The sequence below is a fragment of the Podarcis bocagei genome (genome assembly GCF_964188305.1).
Source record: "Podarcis bocagei genome assembly, chromosome: 1".
Classification (NCBI taxonomy): domain Eukaryota; kingdom Metazoa; phylum Chordata; class Lepidosauria; order Squamata; family Lacertidae; genus Podarcis; species Podarcis bocagei.
The window spans coordinates 34,014,578-34,032,601 of record NC_138125.1 but is presented as its reverse complement, the minus strand read 5'-3'; the positions used below and the strand labels follow the sequence as shown (position 1 = coordinate 34,032,601).

The 18,024-nt window shown below is 41.6% G+C and overlaps 1 protein-coding gene across 2 annotated transcripts in view; it reads left to right on the top strand.

Annotated features, from left to right (window-relative positions):
* The first annotated feature begins 350 nt into the window (after positions 1-350).
* Positions 351-18,024, top strand: part of TTC6 (tetratricopeptide repeat domain 6) — a 78,821-nt gene continuing 61,147 nt past the window's right edge. Inside the window, exons 1-5 of one of the 2 annotated variants that reach the window (XR_014011492.1) lie at positions 351-562; positions 2,589-3,648; positions 4,907-4,987; positions 5,826-5,909; positions 15,711-15,818. Coding sequence is in view for 1 of the 2 variants with exons in the window: in XM_081207610.1 (XP_081063736.1) it covers positions 2,599-3,648; positions 4,907-4,987; positions 5,826-5,909; positions 15,711-15,818 (1,323 nt within the window). In the remaining variant the exon portion in view is untranslated. The remainder of the gene's footprint in view (positions 563-2,588; positions 3,649-4,906; positions 4,988-5,825; positions 5,910-15,710; positions 15,819-18,024) is intronic. The other variant, XM_081207610.1, reaches the window with a different exon arrangement.

The following is an 18,024-nucleotide window of genomic DNA, read 5'->3' as shown; positions in this document are numbered from 1 at the left end:
CCCCCCCTTTAATTTTTTGGGGCCCCTCCAAGAGAGTGGGGCCCTAAGCTATAGCTTGTTTAGCTTATATGTAAATCCGGTACTGGTCCAAGCAGCCTACAGCTGTCTGAGAGGGGAAGAGGACCCCCAACTCCTGACCTTTTTAATTGGACCTGCCGAGGATAAAACATAAGCAAGGCCGATGGTCCACGTAGCCTAGCATCCCACAAGCAAGACCTCTCCACAGAGAGCCAAACGCAGCCGAGGGGATCCTTTCCAGCGCGACCCTCCCTTGCCTCAGGGGGCGCTCTCGCCAACGACGCACCCCCAACCCCACCGCTTCCTCTCCCACTCCCTGTAAGCCGCGGCCGGCCAGGCCTGTCTCTCTTGCGTTGACTCCGCGTCCCAGCCCGTTGCTAAGCGACCGCGCGCGCTTCTCTCCCCGCGGCGGGCCAGAGCTGCTACCGTCGTCGTTGGCGGCCGCTGAGGAGGGAGAGGCTGGGAAAGGACGAGATGGGGAGAGGTGGAACCGAGCCGTGAGGGAACCGCTTTCGGGTTGGCGCGGGAGGAATCGCGGAGCGAGGTTTGCTTGAAATGTTTCGCGGGGAAAAGTTAACGTCGGGCGAGGATTTGGCGCGAAGCAGCCGCGTGGCAGAAATCCAACAGGTGCAGGTTTCCATCGTCGTGGGAAACCCCCTAAGTCAGGCATAGGCAAACTCGGCCCTCCAGATGTTTTGGGACTACAACTCCCATCACCCCTAGCTAACAGGACCAGTGGTCAGGGATGATGGGAGTTGTAGTCCCAAAACTTCTGGAGGGCCGAGTTTGCCTATGCCTGCCCTAAGAGGAAAGGGGCTTGCCCTGTTGAATTTTTCGGTCCCAACTCCATTGTTTAGGGGTAGTCGGAGTCCATGAGCAACTTGAGGACCACGGATTCCCAGCCCCAGCCTGAAAGGCGCAGGACCGACCCTGCCAGTGGGTGGGTGTGGGATGGATGTGGGAACTATATGGCCTGTGCCAGATTTATGTATAGTAGTACCTCGGGTTACATACGCTTACATATGGTTACTGTAATGCTTCAGGTTACAGACTCCGCTAACCCAGAAATAGTACCTCAGGTTAAGAACTTTGCTTCAGGATCAGAACAGAAATTGTGCAGCGGTGGTGCGGCAGCAGCGGGAGACCCCATTAGCTAAAGTGGTGCTTCAAGTTAAGAACAGTTTCAGGTTAAGAATGGACCTCCAGAAAGAATTAAGTTCTTAACCCGAGGTACCACTGTGTAAGCTAAACAAGCTATAGCTTAGGCCCCACTCTCTTGGGCCCCCAAAATTTTTTAAAGGAAAAAACCACTGTATTGTATTTCAGTTCAACAATTACTTTGGTAAAATACATATTGTGTTATGTGCAAATGGATTTAGATATCTATTAGGTATCTATTAGGTACCTATAGCATATATTCAACACAAAAAACAGCGACAATTTGTTGTTGGCAAAGGACAGCTGGACATATAAAGGGCCCCATTACGTTCAGTAGCTTAGGGCCTCATCAAACCTAAATCTGGCCCTGCCTAAAGGGCACAGGACCCTGCCAATGGGTGGGTGCGGGATGGATGAGGGAACTATATGGCTGCTGTGTGTGATGACTTGGTTGTATATAATCAGCTAGACCTGTTGCGAAAGTAAAAAAAGGCGTCTCCAATTAATTATGCAGCAGATTCTTTTTTCTTTTTTTTAAAAAAGCAAGTATTTTGTTAAAATGGCAGACAGCAATCTCTGTCTTAAAAGAGGCATTTCTTCCTCTTTTGCTCAGGAGGTAAGGCCTCTCCTAAGAAGGCACCTGGTATAACTTTCACACACATCATGTAAAAAAGTCAGCACTTGTGCTGTTTCAGAATCATTGCCTTTTACTTATATGTACAATTGTGCAAATTAACTAACATTTATTTTACCAACTTGCTTTTTCTAATAGGCAGTACCCTTATTGGAAACTATTTAGTCAAATTAATGTTGAAATATCATTCAGGATTTATTTATTTTTATAGAGGAGCAGGTTTTAATTAATTAATTAATTAATCAATCAATTGCAATTACATCCCACTTTTTCTCCACGGAGCCCAAGTGGCACAAATGGTTTTCTCCCTCCTCATTTAATCCCCACAGCAACCCTGTGTGCTAGGTTAGGCAGAGAGACTATGACTGGCCCAAGATCACCCAGTGATCTTCATGGCTGAGGCTGAACATTTTATCAATCTGTCAGTCAGTGATATAGTTTGCTTGTTGTTTGTGTGTTACCTGTGGTGCTGGGGAAGGAGAAAAATTAAATGGGACAATTGAAGCCCTCCTGTTCCTCTCTCTGCCTAACCATGGTAAATTAAATGTTTGTGGCTTTTCTGTTTTTCTTCTCCTTTTTCAGACTTCCTAGCAGTTCTTCAAAAAATATTTAGAGCTTCATATAAATTAGCATATCTGGAATCACTTTTCAGCTTGTCCACATGAAGCTCCCAGATATGCTAATTTCCAAAGTCAAGAATATTAAGAGGTCTCTTAATCTTTTATAGCTATGAATTTTAATCACATATAAGTAAAATTCTATGCTTATTTCTTGAAAGGTGCAAAGAAATGGCTAGAAAACATGAGCATTTTGGCTTAAGCTATTTGGAAGAATTGCGTATCCTTAAGGAACGTGAAAATATCTGCAAAGAATCTCGACAGAAATTTGTCAGGTTTAAACAAGCAATTGCTGATGTTCATGGAGAACTGGAAAAATCCAATTTGGAGGTTGAACCACCTGAAACAACCTTGTCTTATAGGAGCTCAAGGAGCCCATCCCCACATCTTGAAAGTACAGATTCTTCTCTTGAAGTGGATTCTTCTAAACGTCTGAAAGCAGTTAGGATCACTGTTACCGGCCTGGAAGATCAAACACAAGATGCCACAACTTCACAAAAGACATCTAAGAAAGAGGGCAATGTTGACAAGAAACAGTCCCCTAGTTTTAAGAAAACAACCTCAGAAATCAAAAGTGATAACATGGAAGATGAACATGAACAAGTTGCAGTAGCAATAGCTTCTTTCGTAGGTACAAGCAAACAACTCACAATGCTAAAGAAACCAGAGCCCCCACCGAAACCCAAATATCAAAGGAGTCATGCGAAATCACCAGCTAAATCTGTTGCTCTACAGAAAAAGAGTTTGGGTATGGAACAACTAAAGCAAAAAATAACATCGGACGAAGTAGTTGTTTCTACAGTTGGAGGAACCAGCGCTTTAAATGTAGAAGCTGATGACACACATTCTGTGATTTCTGGTTCAAGTGGAAAATCTGATATGTTGAAAGAAATTTCAAAACCATGCTTATTAGGTTCAATATTTGACGTTGAAATATCAGTTAGTAAAAGAAGCAGTGGCTCATCTAGTATGAAGTCTGCTGCAGAGGCTTTGGTAGAAATTTCACGTGGGAGTACATCAAGCATTTCAAAAGCGAGGCACCTCTCGCAAAGTAGGTCACAACTACAGCGTTCCCTGCAAAAGATGCCTTCTGGAATAGCTGTAAGGTCTATTGATGAAATTATTGCATCCCTGAAGTCTACTATACCAACTCCCTCGGACCTGAGGATCAAAGAGCTTGTGGAGAGTATTCTTGGTCAGGACTACAACGTAAACGAAGCAGTAGGTGGACTTAGAATGCATGAAATATGTTTGGTTTTATTTTTAAAATTTGCATATTTTTCTCTGAAACCCACACTGTGCTGTAACACAGATAAAAAGTAGTACCTTATAAAACTAATAGTTAGACTGGGCAAATATAAATGCATCCTCCTTTGATAGGTTTTCTGTAGTTTAATAGATATATTAGTAGAAGTATCCTGGAAGTACACAAAAGCCATAGTTGCAGCCTGCTGCAAAGTATGTATGTATGCATGTGTGTGTGTGTGTGTGTATACAGGCTTCATCCTGGTGGTTCAAAGTGAATTAAAATGGGTTAAAATAAAACAAAACAAAACACTTATTCTGTTTCTGACTAGGGCCCTAGGGAAGAGTTTCATGCATGTGAAACACATACTGAAGGTGCTTGTCTACATGACTTTCATGTTTGAGTATCATGTGCAGCTTTCCAAGTTGATATTGGATACAGAGATTGATGTAGTGCCTAACCCAGTGTTTCCCAACCGGTGTTCCGCGGCACACTAGTGTGCCGTGAGACGTCGGCTGGTATGCCGTGGGAGGGAGGCGGGCGAGTCGGGCGGTGAGAGGTGGCGGCGGCGAGGATCCGCGTCGAGCCGGGGGCGGCTCCGCGGTGGTGGTGCCGAGCGGCGGGGCAGCGCGTGCAAAAGGGAGGAGCGCGAGACAGCGGAGGAGGAGGAGGCCGGCATGTCCGGGCAGCAGCAGCAACAACAGCAGCAGCAACTCCCGCCGCCCCCTCCTCCGCCCGCTATCGCCGCCACCACCACAACAGCCGCCGCCGCCTCAGCTGCCACCGTCCCTCAGTCCCTCGCTCTGCTGCCTCCTCCCCCCCCCCACCCCCAAAGCTTGGAGGTTCCCCGGCAAGGGGGAGGGAAAAAAATTAAAAACTTTCACTTTCGTGTGTCCCTCCCGGCGTGACGCTGCGCGCTGACGTCACAGGGCTGTAATGGTGGTGTGCCACGAGATTTTTTTCATTAAACAGGTGTGCCGTTGCCCAAAAAAGGTTGGGAAACACTGGCCTAACCTACAGTATACAGAGATCAAGTTCATAGGTATGGTACAGCTTGAATTGTGCCAGAAATGTATAGGATCATAGTAGAGTGGTTATTGATAGAACGTGCTTTAAAAAAATTATACGGGAGATTCCACACTTACATTAGCATCAACTTCAGCAAAATGTTTTACTGTTGTTTGACATTGGTGTACTTTCTAATATATTTATATATATTTTCGTACAATGAAGATATTAGCTATGAATGAAGAACTTCAGGCGAGAGAACAAGGGACTCCAGCTGTAGAAGTTTCACCTTTGGAAATGGAACAGGTAAAATTGATAAGGTTCAAAGCATTATCAGAGAATGATGTTAATTTTTTAGTATTGTTTCAGAGGCCTGCTCTAATAAATATTTTAGTCCTTTATCATATATGCTGTAATCAAAGTAGCTGCAGATTGAAACGAAGGAATATTGGTTGAACTGAATCCCCACTTGCTCTGTCACTTGTACATAGTAGCATAGGGCCACTGATCCCCCCCAGTACGGAGCACATGGACTCCATAAGAAACTACTATGGAGGATTTGGGGACCTGGAGCACCATGTGAAATGACAAAGCCTGCAGCTTGTGGGAATTGGTAACATAGCTTCCCGGTAGGTGAGCAGACCTTTAGATCCAGGCCTAAATGTGAAAAGAATCTAAATTGTATCACATAATAGTGCATACTATGTAAACAAATGCCTTCCTCATGGCTAAAAGATGATGCTAAGAATCATGCTTTTTAATCTTAATCTTTGCAGGCCACAGCACAACAGGCCAGTGGCCACAGAGGCAGGGAAATGACAGTGTGATACAATAAGTAAGACAAGACACCACTTTGAATTGAAAAATTGGCCACAACTTGATTACAGATGTAAGATGGATTTTGGCATGGGCATTGGGTTTGTATCCTGGATCAGCAACCTGCTTGCTGACTGATATCTCCATCAGGGTAGAGCCTGGCAAAAGGATAATCCCCATTGATACAGATCTAATGGTGGAATTCCATAGGATGCCATTCAGGGATGTTCTATAACCTGTCGTCCCCCATCAAATGCTTTCATTATGGCTAAAATGTGACATCAAAGATCATGCTTTTTAATCTTAATATTCTTCTTTCTTTCTCAAGCCACCACCTGTTAAAAAAGACCATCTGGCAACAGAGTTGGCACCTGAAGAACTGACACCAGAAGATGCTGAACAAGTGAAAGTGGTATAGCTTAAGCTTCTGTTATAGAAAAATATTTGTTTCTTAACCTGATATTCTACGCTGTTCTGCCTAATGGCAGCAGAACATAGAATTGATTATTGAGCTTACAGAGAATGAGAATGCATGCCATTGCTTTGGTACTGGGACAATGCCTTTATATGGAGAAGGAGCACTGCGCTAGCTGAGGTTGTGCTCCAGATTTGGAATGGATTACAAAATAAACTTGCACATGCAAAAAGTGGTGGTGGTAGGTACAGTTAGGAGACAAGATGGGTTATGTTGCACTGCTGTTTACTGCTAGTCAGTTTAGGGAGGTTCTTTAACATTTGCACAAACACCCCTGCCCCACTGCAAGGACTAAAAGTGGCCACAGTTAAATTTCACTGTCAGGGTGAAATAAACTAGTATAACAGAACTTGCTTTAGCCACTTTACAATATACTGTACCTTGTATTCCAACTATTTTATATCTGTTGAAAGCAAATGATGAAATGAGAGCTGAAAACAAACTTGGTTTTATATACATAATGTTATATATTTTATGTTAGTTCTACAGTTAAATATCCTAATTTGAAATAGAATCTGGTTCCTTTTCTCTTTTGTTTTGAAAATCTCTCTTTAAAAAAAATATATCTTTATTAATTTAAAATAAATACATTTACGAGAAAACAGATGTACATACAAGTAAACAAACATACAATCAAACAAACAAATAACAGAAAATCTCATGAATATTCCTTGAATTGTTTTTGTTAGCAATGACTTACTTATAGTTAAAATTTAAAAATATATATATTGTAAGCGTTAGCTGCCTGTCTTGTGTGATGCAGCTGCCCTCCCATCACAGCTGCAGTTTGGCTGGACAGGGCTAGGGTAGAGAACGATGGTGGTGAGGTTGGGTGTGTGCAAGGATGCTGGCAGAGCTAATCTAGTGCTTCTGCTAGTATGCCTGGGCAGCCTGAACATGACTGCCTCCATGCCCCCACCTCACGGTCTCAACCGGGTACCGGTAATCTACAGCAATGCCAGCACTGGGAGGATGACTCAACCACACAGGCTGCTACTGGTTGTAACGAAGCATAACAATTACTACTTGTGTTATGTCTGCTTCTGAAAATTGACATCCCTGTACCTTTGCCAAGGAAAGAGCTCCCTTCTTTTGAGAATCCATTCAAGCCCGTTGATTTGGGGCAGTAAGAAATTTGCAACAACTGCTGCTGGGTTGGCAGGCATATAAGCATTGGGTCTCTGATTAATATACAATATCCTTCCCCCAACCTGGTGCCATCCAGATCTTGTGAACTGCAAGTCTTAGCAGCCCCATTCAGACTGACAGGGCCTGGGGATAATGGGGTTGTAGTCCAACAAACCTGTGAAGGGCTACAGGTGTAGTATTCCTGGTGAAGATGATACAGCTTGTTCATAAAACATCACTTCTTTCATCCATGATGATTGATACTGTAGATTGTATATTTGCCCTTTATTTTCTCTAGGATATACCAGGATCACCACGAAGAGCGAGCTTTCCCCAAGCTCACCATCCCCAAGCTCATTTTCAAATGGAAGCCGCAAGAGTGAGAGAAGATATTGCTGAAGTTAAATTCTAAACTTTCTTGTTTCTGACTACTCCTTTCTTTGCTGATACTACCTGTATTATTCTCTTTCCAAGCTGCTGTTTTATGCATCCTTTTTCTTATTCTTGTATTCCATGTGCCATCTGCTTTCTCAGTGTGAGCCTAGTCTTTGAGCAGGGTGCCTCCAATATGCCAATGACACTTAGCTCTGTTTATCTTGACATCAGAATTAGGCAAAGCTGTGCAGATTCTAGACAATTGGAGGGCTGGATAAAGCTCTATAAAGTGAGAAAGAATCCCAGCAAGTCGGATGCCCTGTGATCGGGTAGTTTTCCAGGTGCTCTCAGCTTAAACTGGTGAAGTGCTGTATCTCAGTGGAAACCACCAGACTTGCATGCAGAAGGTTCCTGGTCCAGTCCATGCATCTCCAGGCAGGGCTGGGACAGATTCCTGGCATTGAGCAATTGGCGTAGATTAGGGATTCTGCTGGTTTACTGCCCGCCTTGCTGCCCAGCAGTCTCCCTGCCTGAGCTGACAGTCTTGGAGGTGGTGTTGAGGACTCCCAGACTGCTGGTTCTAGGGACCTTCAACATCCATGCTGAGGCGACTGGCTTTGGGGTGGCTCAGGACTTTATGACTGTCTGAATGTCTGACCAGCTTTATATCATGGTTGTTAATCAGCTTCCTATGTTTGGTGAGCCTTTTAGAAAAGACAAAATGTTATTCTTTTGGTAATTTATTCTGAGCAGGTCTCCCATACAGTAGACAAGGAAAAAGGATAGAATGACTGAAAAATATAAAATGACTGTTTCTTCTATGTAAAGTAAGGCTGGGATTGGTTGATTTGCTAATTTAGGTGGTTGGGAATAGGGTTTGGTAAACTTTGGACCATGGAATGAGAGATCAAAACAAAAGCTTATTTTTAAAATACTTTGTATTATTTTAGATTTAAATTTTTAAAAAAATATTTATATATTTATTTTATTTATTTATTTTCCTGAACATCAGGAAGACTAGTCTTACAGTAAGAGCTGGTTGACAATGGAACAGACTCACATAAGAGCTGGTGAACTCTCCTTGGAGATTTTAAAGCAGAGGTTAGATCATCTTGTATGATCTAGTTGAGATTTCTGCATTGCAGGAAGTTGGACTAGATGACCCTTCCAACTCTACCATTTTCTCTATTGTTTTAAACATAGCAAATTAAAAGCTCATCATTCTCACAGTGTAAAGTTATGCTTGTTTACTTGGAAGTAAATTCCACTATATGATTGGCAGCCACAAAGAGCAAGATCACTGATTACTTGTAATGTTTGAAAAGGAGGCCTCTTAAATGCCTCTTATGTGAAACATAAAGTGAACCATATAATACCAACCAGTGCTGCTGTAGAGAACAGGCTAACCCACACGTGTAACAAGATTCAAGGATTTGTGTTGCAGCAACCTCAGATCAGAGGAGTGGGGATGTTCTGTGGCACAAGCATTGTACAGTGGTACCTCGCAAGACGAATGCCTCGCAAGACAAAAAACTCACTAGACGAAAGGTTTTTCCATTTTCGATTTGCCTCGCAAGACGAATTTCCCTATGGGCTTGCTTCGCAAGACGAAAACGTCTCGCGACTTTGTTTCCTTTGTCTAAAAACAAAGACATGTTTTGTTTATAAAGTTAATTTATTTTCCCTTCAATTTTTGAACTGCTCTTTACAGTATGTGTGACTTTAAAGAGCAGTTAATAAACTGTTGTTGTACCAAATTTGGCTTTGTTTGGACTTTTTTTGACCATAGGAACGCATTAATTGATTTTCAATGCATTCCTATGGGATTTCGTAATTCGCAAGACAAAAAATTCGCTAGACGACAAAACTTGCGGAACGAATTAATTTCTTTTTTTTTTATAATAATTTTTATTAGTTTTCCAAGCATATAATAAAACAAATAGTAAAACAAAACAATACAAAACATACATACAAATAAACACATATAATTTCTTTAACTTGTTTTCATACACCTTATTTCCCGGACTTCCCCGTACCTCCCTTTTTCTGCATCCTTATGTTAACCTTTTTTCAGCAACCCTTCAATCAGTTAATTCACTCATTTTCATTTTACATTCTTTAAGTTCATGATTTACAACTGCAGTTCTCTACTTCTTATAACCATAACATCTCAGCCATCATCAATCTTACAACAGTCTTTGAGATATTTTTTGAATTTCTTCCAGTCTTCTTCCACCGTCTCTCTCCCCTGGTCACGAATTCTGCCGGTCATCTCTGCCATTCCCATATACTCGATCACCTTCACTTGCCATTCTTCCAGAGTGGGTAGCTGCTGCGTCTTCCAGTACTTTGCCAAAAGAATTCTTGCCGCTGTGGTAGCGTACATAAAAAATGTTTTATCCTTCCTTGACACCAATTGGCCCACCATGCCCAGAAGAAAGGCCTCTGGCTTTTTCAAAAATGTCCATTTAAGGACCTTTTTAATTTCATTATAGATCATTTCCCAGTAGGCCTTTACCTTCGGGCAGGTCCACCAAAGGTGATAGAAGGTACCTTCAGTCTCGTTACCTTTCCAACATTTATTACTGGGCAAATGGTAGATTTTTGCAAGTTTGACTGGGGTCATATACCACCTATAAATCATTTTCATTATATTCTCTTTCAATGCATTACAAGCTGTAAACTTAATACCTGTATTCCATAACTGTTCCCAATCATCAAACATTATGTCATGACCTATATCTTGTGCCCATTTAATCATAGCTGATTTTACTGTTTCGTCTTGTGTATTCCACTTCAGCAGCAGATTGTACATTCTCGACAAGTTCTTGGTACTGGGTTCTAACAATTCTGTTTCTATTTTCGACCTCTCCATCTGGAAACCTATTTTCCTGTCCTGTTTAAATACCTCATTTATCTGACAGTAGTGAAACCAGTCTCGTACCTTAGACTTTAACTTGTCAAAACTCTGCAATTTAACTCTTTCACCATCTTGTTCCAACATTTCACAATACTTTGGCCATTTGGACTCCATATTCAGCTTCTTTGACTCATTAGCCTCCATTGGTGATAGCCACCTGGGAGTTTTACTTTCCAGTAAATCCTTGTATCTTATCCAAACATTATACAGTGCTTTCCTTACAATATGGTTTTTAAAGCCTTTATGCGATTTTACCTTGTCATACCATATATATGCATGCCAACCAGATCTATTGTCATACCCTTCCAGATCCAAAATGTCTGTATTCTCAAGAAGTAGCCATTGTTTCAGCCAGCAAAAAGCTGCCGATTCATAATAAAGTCTCAAGTCCGGCAGGGCAAAACCCCCTCTATCTTTTGCGTCAGTTAAAATCTTAAAGTTTATTCTGGGCTTTTTGCCCTGCCAGACAAATTTTGATATATCTTTTTGCCACCTCTTGAAACAATCCATCTTATCCAAAATCTGGAGTGTCTGGAATAAAAACAACATTCTAGGCAATACATTCATCTTGATGACAGCAATTCGGCCTAACAAGGAAAGTCTCAACCTTGACCATATTTCTAGATCTTTCTTCACCTCTGTCCAACATTTATCGTAGTTGTCTTTAAATAAGTTTACATTTTTAGAAGTCAAGTTCACACCCAAGTATTTCACCTTTTTTGTTATTGTTAAACCTGTTTCACTCTGAAACTTCTCTTTTTCTGCCGTTGTTAGATTTTTCTCTAACACTTTGGTTTTTTGCATGTTCAGTTTAAATCCCGCTACTTGACCAAATTTCTCAATGAGTTCTAAAACTCTTTTAGTACTAGTCTCTGGCTGTTGCAAAGTCAATACCAAGTCATCTGCGAATGCCCTTAATTTATAGTCTTTTGCTCCGAGCTGAACACCTTTAACCAATTGGTCCCCTCTAATCATGTTTAACAAGACCTCCAGGACTGTTATAAAAAGTAAGGGTGATATTGGGCATCCCTGTCGTGTACCTTTTTCTATAGGAATCTCTTCCGTTACCACATTATTAACAATCAGCTTTGCTTTTTGCTTAGAGTATATAGCACCTATACCGTTTTCAAAACCTTGGCCTACCCCCATCCCTTGGAGATTCTTCTTCATAAAGGTCCAACAAATGTTATCAAAGGCTTTCTCCGCGTCCACAAAAATTATCACTGCTTTTCTATTAATCTTTACTTCCAACAACTCTAAAATGTCTATAATATGCCTTACATTGTCTGACATATGTCTCCCTGGGAGAAAGCCTGTTTGGTCCTTGTGAATCTCCTGCACCAAAACTCTCTTCAATCTTTTTGCTAAAATGTCTGCAAAAATTTTGTAATCCACATTGAGTAATGATATAGGGCGGTAGTTTTTAACCTGGTTCTTTTCAGTCTCTGTTTTCGGTATAAGTGAAATGAAAGCTTCTTTCCACGATTCGGGAGCCTTTTTCCCTTCCAAAATTTCATTACAAACTTCCTTCAATGGTTGTATTATCCATTCCTTCAAGGCCTTGTAGTATCTGGCCGTCAAACCATCTGGTCCTGGAGATTTTCCCAATTTCATCTTCTGAATGGCATCCTCAATTTCTTGTCCTGTTATTTTCTCATTCAGAATCCTTTTACTTTGGTCTGAGATTTTTGGTAATCCGTACTTTTTAATAAATTCTTCTATTTCCTGCTCATTAACCGGCCCTTGTGCATATAGTTTCCTAAAAAAACTTTGAAAACAATTATTTATCTCATTTGGTTTGTGGATAATTTTTCCTTCCATTTCCAGACTTGTCACAGTATTCAATTTTTGTCTTTTTTTCAGTTGCCATGATAGGAGTTTCCCACATTTATCTGCCGATTCAAATGTTCTTTGTCTCATTTGCTTTATCTTCCATTCTATCTCTTGATTCATCAGTTCCATATATTGTGTCTGATAATACTTTATTTCTCTCAAAATCTCATGCGACTTTGGTTTGGACCTGTTTCTTTTCAGCTTCTTTTATCTTTTCCAGAAGTTTTTCTTTCCTCTCATTCTGTTTTTTCCTCTTTATGGAATTTTGTTGTATTAGGAAACCTCGCATCACGGCCTTACTAGCGTCCCAAATTGTTCTTTTTTCCACATCAGTTCTCAAATTTATCTCGAAATAATCTTTCAATGCTTTTTGGGCCTTTTTGTAAATCTCTTCATCTCTAAATAGGGTGTCATTCATCCTCCATCTGAAGGTTCCAGTTGTTGTTAGTTTCATCTCTATCTTCACTGGGTTATGGTCGGAGCAAGTCTTTGGGCAGATTTCTGCTTTTTTTATCTTCGGTGCCATGCAACTAGTTACCCAAATTTGGTCAATCCTTGTCCAGGTCATTTTCGCTTCAGAGAAAAAAGTTCCCTCCCTCTCCAGAGGGTTCTTTACTCTCCAAATATCAATCAAGTCCAATATTTCAGTCATTTCAAAAAAAGTCTTTGGAAGTCTTCCATCGTTAGAGATTATCTGTCTCTGCGCCTTGTCCATATTAGTGGAGACAACACCATTCATGTCTCCCATCATTATGATTTTAAAGTCCAGATAGTCCATTAAAGTCTCATGCAACTTCTTGAAGAATTCCGCCTTCCCCTCATTTGGTGCATATATTCCCAATATCATAATTTTTTCTCCTTGAACTTGTATTTCTATTGCCAGGTATCTTCCTTGTTCATCTTTAAACATCATTTTAGGAGCCAGTTTCTCTTTTGCATAAATCACAACACCTCTTTTTTTAACTTTATCTGATGAAATAAATTCTTGTCCAAGTCTCTTATTTATAAGTAATTTCCTATGTGTCCTGGTCACATGCGTTTCTTGTAAACATATTAAGTCCAATTGCTCTCTTTTAAAAATATGAAAAACTTGGCGTCTCTTCCTGGGGAGGTTTAGACCATTACAATTCCAACTAAGAAGTTGCAGAGACATTTTCGTATTATGTGCCTACTCCTCCTACTGCTCCAAGTTTTTGTTCCTCCTCCGATGGTGGTAAAAGTCCAAATGAAAGATTTGCGATGTCTGTCGGTTCTTTCTCTGCTGTTATATCTACTGTTCCTTTCTGTAAGTCCTCCTGGTTTCTTTCCAAAAACAGTTCTTTGTCCTGAACTGTTTTTATTTTAATCTTCCTTCCTTTGTAGTTAAAAGACAGTCCTTGTGGGAACTCCCACCTGAAAGGTATAGTGTTCTTCTTCAGAAGATAAACCAGATCTTTATAAAAGGCCCTCACCTCCAAAATATATTTAGGGATGTCTTTAAAGATCTGAACTTGACAATTCTGGATTACAAGAGCCTTTTGATAGTGTAGATCTAGTATTTTGTCTCTTTCTTCTTTAGATCTCAATGTAATCAAGCAATCCCTGGGCTTCTTGCCTTGCCTTCTGCCCAGCCGGAAGGCCGTTGTTATTTCAAGTTCTTCCTCCTGAAGTTCGTCCTGCCAAAATTCCAAAATATTTTCTGTGAGGAATTCTGCAAGACTGTCTTTCTCATCCTCTGGAACTAATCTTAATTTAAGATTTTTCTCCTTTCTCTGGAGTTCCCACAAAGACAAAGTTGCATCATGTTCATTCACCTTTTTTGTAATTGGTGCAAGCTCCTTCTTAGTCTCTTCTGCTGTATCTTTTGCACTTTGCGCAATCTTTCTTGTTTCAGAATTTTCTTGAATAAGCTTATTTATAGAGTCTGTGTTAGAAGCTACACTTGCCGTATTCAAGTCCAATCTTGTTGTCAGATCATTCAGTTTTTTTGTATTCTCCGCCGATTGCTTTGTCAGTGCTTCCAAAGACTGGTTTATTTTAAGCAATGCCTGTGTCATTGACTCCATAGATGCTGTAGGTACTTTTTCCTGTCCAGCTGGTGTTGTGCCTTGCATCAAACCCCTTTTCTTTTGAGCTTGCTGAGTTTGTTTTGCTTTGGATCTAGTTGTTATCTCATCTGGTTGGCCACTCATCCTCAAGGTCAGTTCTCACAGGAAAGGCTTGGAAGTGGAAAATTCCACTCTTTTCCCCTGACAGTAACAGATCTCCTTTAAGTCCTCTAGAGGGAGCATTTAATTGTATCTAGTCCGGAAAGTCAGAAGCACATAAGGCAGAAAACAAAGAATTCAAAAAACAGAGTCCAAAAGTCCACAGTCAAAGCACTTATTACAGTTTCAATATCCTCCAATGTTCACAAAGTAACTCCGTTAAAGTCCTTATAACTTTGTTTCAGACAAAGCCCCAACTTTGTATCCAATTTAGAATGACAGCTCAGCTGCCCGGTGCCTTGCCCCGGCAGCCCGACTCAGGGATCTTAACAGTGGAGATCTCTTTCCTCCGCTTCCTTCAAACAGGTTTAAAAGTTTCCGATTTGACTTCCCCCCTTCTCCTGCCTGCTGGGGGGAAGATTAAGTCTGATGTCAGGTTTTAACAGCTTAGAGGTTCGCCTTCATTTAAATGCAGCTTTGTTCTTTCGTTGCTTTATTTACATGCAGTCCGGGGAGGCAGACTTCCTTACTTTGTGCCTTTCCCGTTTTCAGCCAAATTTCTTAAATTCAATTTTAATTGTCCCGTTACATCTGTCAATCTTACTCACGGGTTTTGCAGTCCAATTTTATTTTCAGGAAGGAATCGGCGCTCTCTGTTCAATGGCGACGCGGCTTCACTCCGCAGGCTGGTGACGACTCTCAGCACCGCGCTCACACCCGATGCCGCTCCGTAGCCTTTAAAAAGGCTCTTTCACAGTACCGGGGGGCGCAAAAGGTGCCCGCCGAGTCTCCTTGCTCACAGGCTTCAGCGCCTGTAATTTTAAGGGTCCCCCGCTCGCCGTAGCGGGTCAGACCCGAACTTGCGGAGCAGTCCTCCCTCGGAGCTCGAGGCAAGGACCGCCATTAAACACTGGCGCCGACCGGAAGTCCGGAACGAATTAATTTCGTCTTGCGGGGCACCACTGTAATAGAATAAAGAGATGCAGGAATTGCCTGTGTAGAGCACTATAGTAGTCCTCAGATTAATAGAGGAGCATGGGTCGGTTGGATCTTGGTAGCAAAATGACACCATTATTTCTACTAGCCAGCAGAAATTATGTGAAAAGTACCTCTGAGCATGTGCACAATTCCTTTCTCATTACCCTGAGCAATAACAGCTTGTCCCTTCCCTATACAGAATTAGTGAAAAGGATAGAGGGCAAGATGAAGATGATACAGCTTGTTCATAAAACATCACTTCTTTCATCCATGATGATTGATACTGTAGATTGTATATTTGCCCTTTATTTTCTCTAGGATATACCAGGATCATCACGAAGAACGAGCTTTCCCCAAGCTCACCATCCCCAAGCTCATTTTCAAATGGAAGCCGCAAGAGTGAGAGAAGATATTGCTGAAGTTAAGGTAAAACTTAAATTCTAAACTTTCTTGTTTCTGACTACTCCTTTCTTTGCTGATATTACCTGTATTATTCTCTTTCCAAGCTGCTGTTTTATGCATCCTTTTTCTTATTCTTGTATTCCATGTGCCATCTGCTTTCTCAGTGTGAGCCTAGTCTTTGAGCAGGGTGCCTCCAATATGCCAATGACACTTAGCTCTGTTTATCTTGACATCAGAATTAGGCAAAGCTGTGCAGATTCTAGACAATTGGAGGGCTGGATAAAGCTCTATAAAGTGAGAAAGAATCCCAGCAAGTCGGATGCCCTGTGATTGGGTAGTTTTCCAGGTGCTCTCAGATTAAACTGGTGAAGTGCTGTATCTCAGTGAAAAACCACCAGACTTGCATGCAGAAGGTTCCTGGTTCAGTCCATGCATCTCCAGGCAGGGCTGGGACAGATTCCTGGCATTGAGCAATTGGCGTAGATTAGGGATTCTGCTGGTTTACCGCCCGCCTTGCTGCCCAGCAGTCTCCCTGCCTGAGCTGACAGTCTTGGAGGTGGTGTTGAGGACTCCCAGACTGCTGGTTCTAGGGACCTTCAACATCCATGCTGAGGCGACTGGCTTTGGGGTGGCTCAGGACTTTATGACTGTCTGAATGTCTGACCAGCTTTATATCATGGTTGTTAATCAGCTTCCTATGTTTGGTGAGCCTTTTAGAAAAGACAAAATGTTATTCTTTAGGGATAAAGGTTTCTTCACAGACCTCAACCTCATTGTTTACAGTTTAAAAAATTAAACACTGCCTCACCTTCTTCTCAAGTATACTGTATGTTGCTGTTAAACTTAGGGACAAAACAGATGTGACACCTTTCAGACAATAAGCAATAGCAGGTCCAATCTGGATCAGGACCTTGTGCAGGGTCAATATTTCAGTGTTATATATTTGAGCTAAATATTTTCATACTTAGCTAAATTAGGAGCCGAGTATATATATATATATATATATATATATATATATATATATATATATATGCTTTCGTAGATTTTCACGGGTACAGGAATGCAGGTTTTGGTGTCTTCGGGTATCTTCCCGTGTAAGAGTTGGGGTGTCTAGGCGACGTTTCGACGAGGTCTCACTCGTCATCTTCAGGCTGGTGCTTTCGGCTTCTTGTTACTAGAACAGAGCAGGATCTCAGTGTTTGAGTTCCTATAAATACTGTTGAGGGGGTGTGGTGTATAGCCTCCAACGTTCTGGGCAGAGAGGAAGTTCCCAGGTTATTGTGCCTTTTCTTCTTTTGTTCATTAATTACTTGAGGGATATCTTGAGTGATTTCTTGAGTGATATTCTGAGTACCACTTAGGAGGGTCATTAGGTGTGGATTAGTTGCTAAAGCTTTCGTGTCTTGACCTCTTGAGCTTGTAAAGAGTTTTTCTGAGAAGATGGCTGTACTGCACTTAGTTGTGTTCTGGCTTGGCTTCGTGTATAGGGGCGAGCTGTGGTTTTGTGCCCTGTGCCAGCCAGGTCTGTGTTGGGATTGCAGGGGGGTGCAGCATCCGGAGGAGCCACTATGGTTTGGCTACTGGATGGTGTCTGTAATTTATCTGTGGAGAGGGTCTGGGTTTGGGTCTGGTGTGGTTGATTGGAGATGGCGTTCTGTGTGCCTCTGGTTCTGGTGTCGGTTTTTGTGGGGAGGGCTAATTTCCAGATGTCTGGCAGGCGGGACGTGTCGTCACGCTTGTTCATGTTGTGAGGGTGTTTCTCTATCTCGATGGCTTCCATGATTATTCTCTTGTGGTGATGTTCCATGTTAAAGAGCAATTTGGAATCTGCAAAATTAATTTCGTGTCCTGTTTCTTTCATGTGTTGGTAAAGAGAGGAAGTTTTTTCTTCTTTTTTGACGGCATTCTTGTGTTCTGCGATACGTGCATTTATTCGTCTGTTTGTTTGTCCAATGTACGTGGCCGGGCAGACTTTGCAGGGTATTTCATAGACCCCTTGGTTTTCTAACTGGATTTTATCTTTTGGGTTTCTGAGGATATTGGCTATTTTTTGGTTGGTGCAAAAGGCTGTTTTGATATTGTGTTTATGGAGGATTTTGCTAATTTTATCTGTAGTGCCCTTGATATAAGGAAGGAGGGCCATGCCATTGTTTTCTTCTGTGTCTTGGTTTTTGGGGGGTGTTTCTTTTTGGATTAGCTTCGTAACCTTGTTTTGCTGGTATCCGTTGGC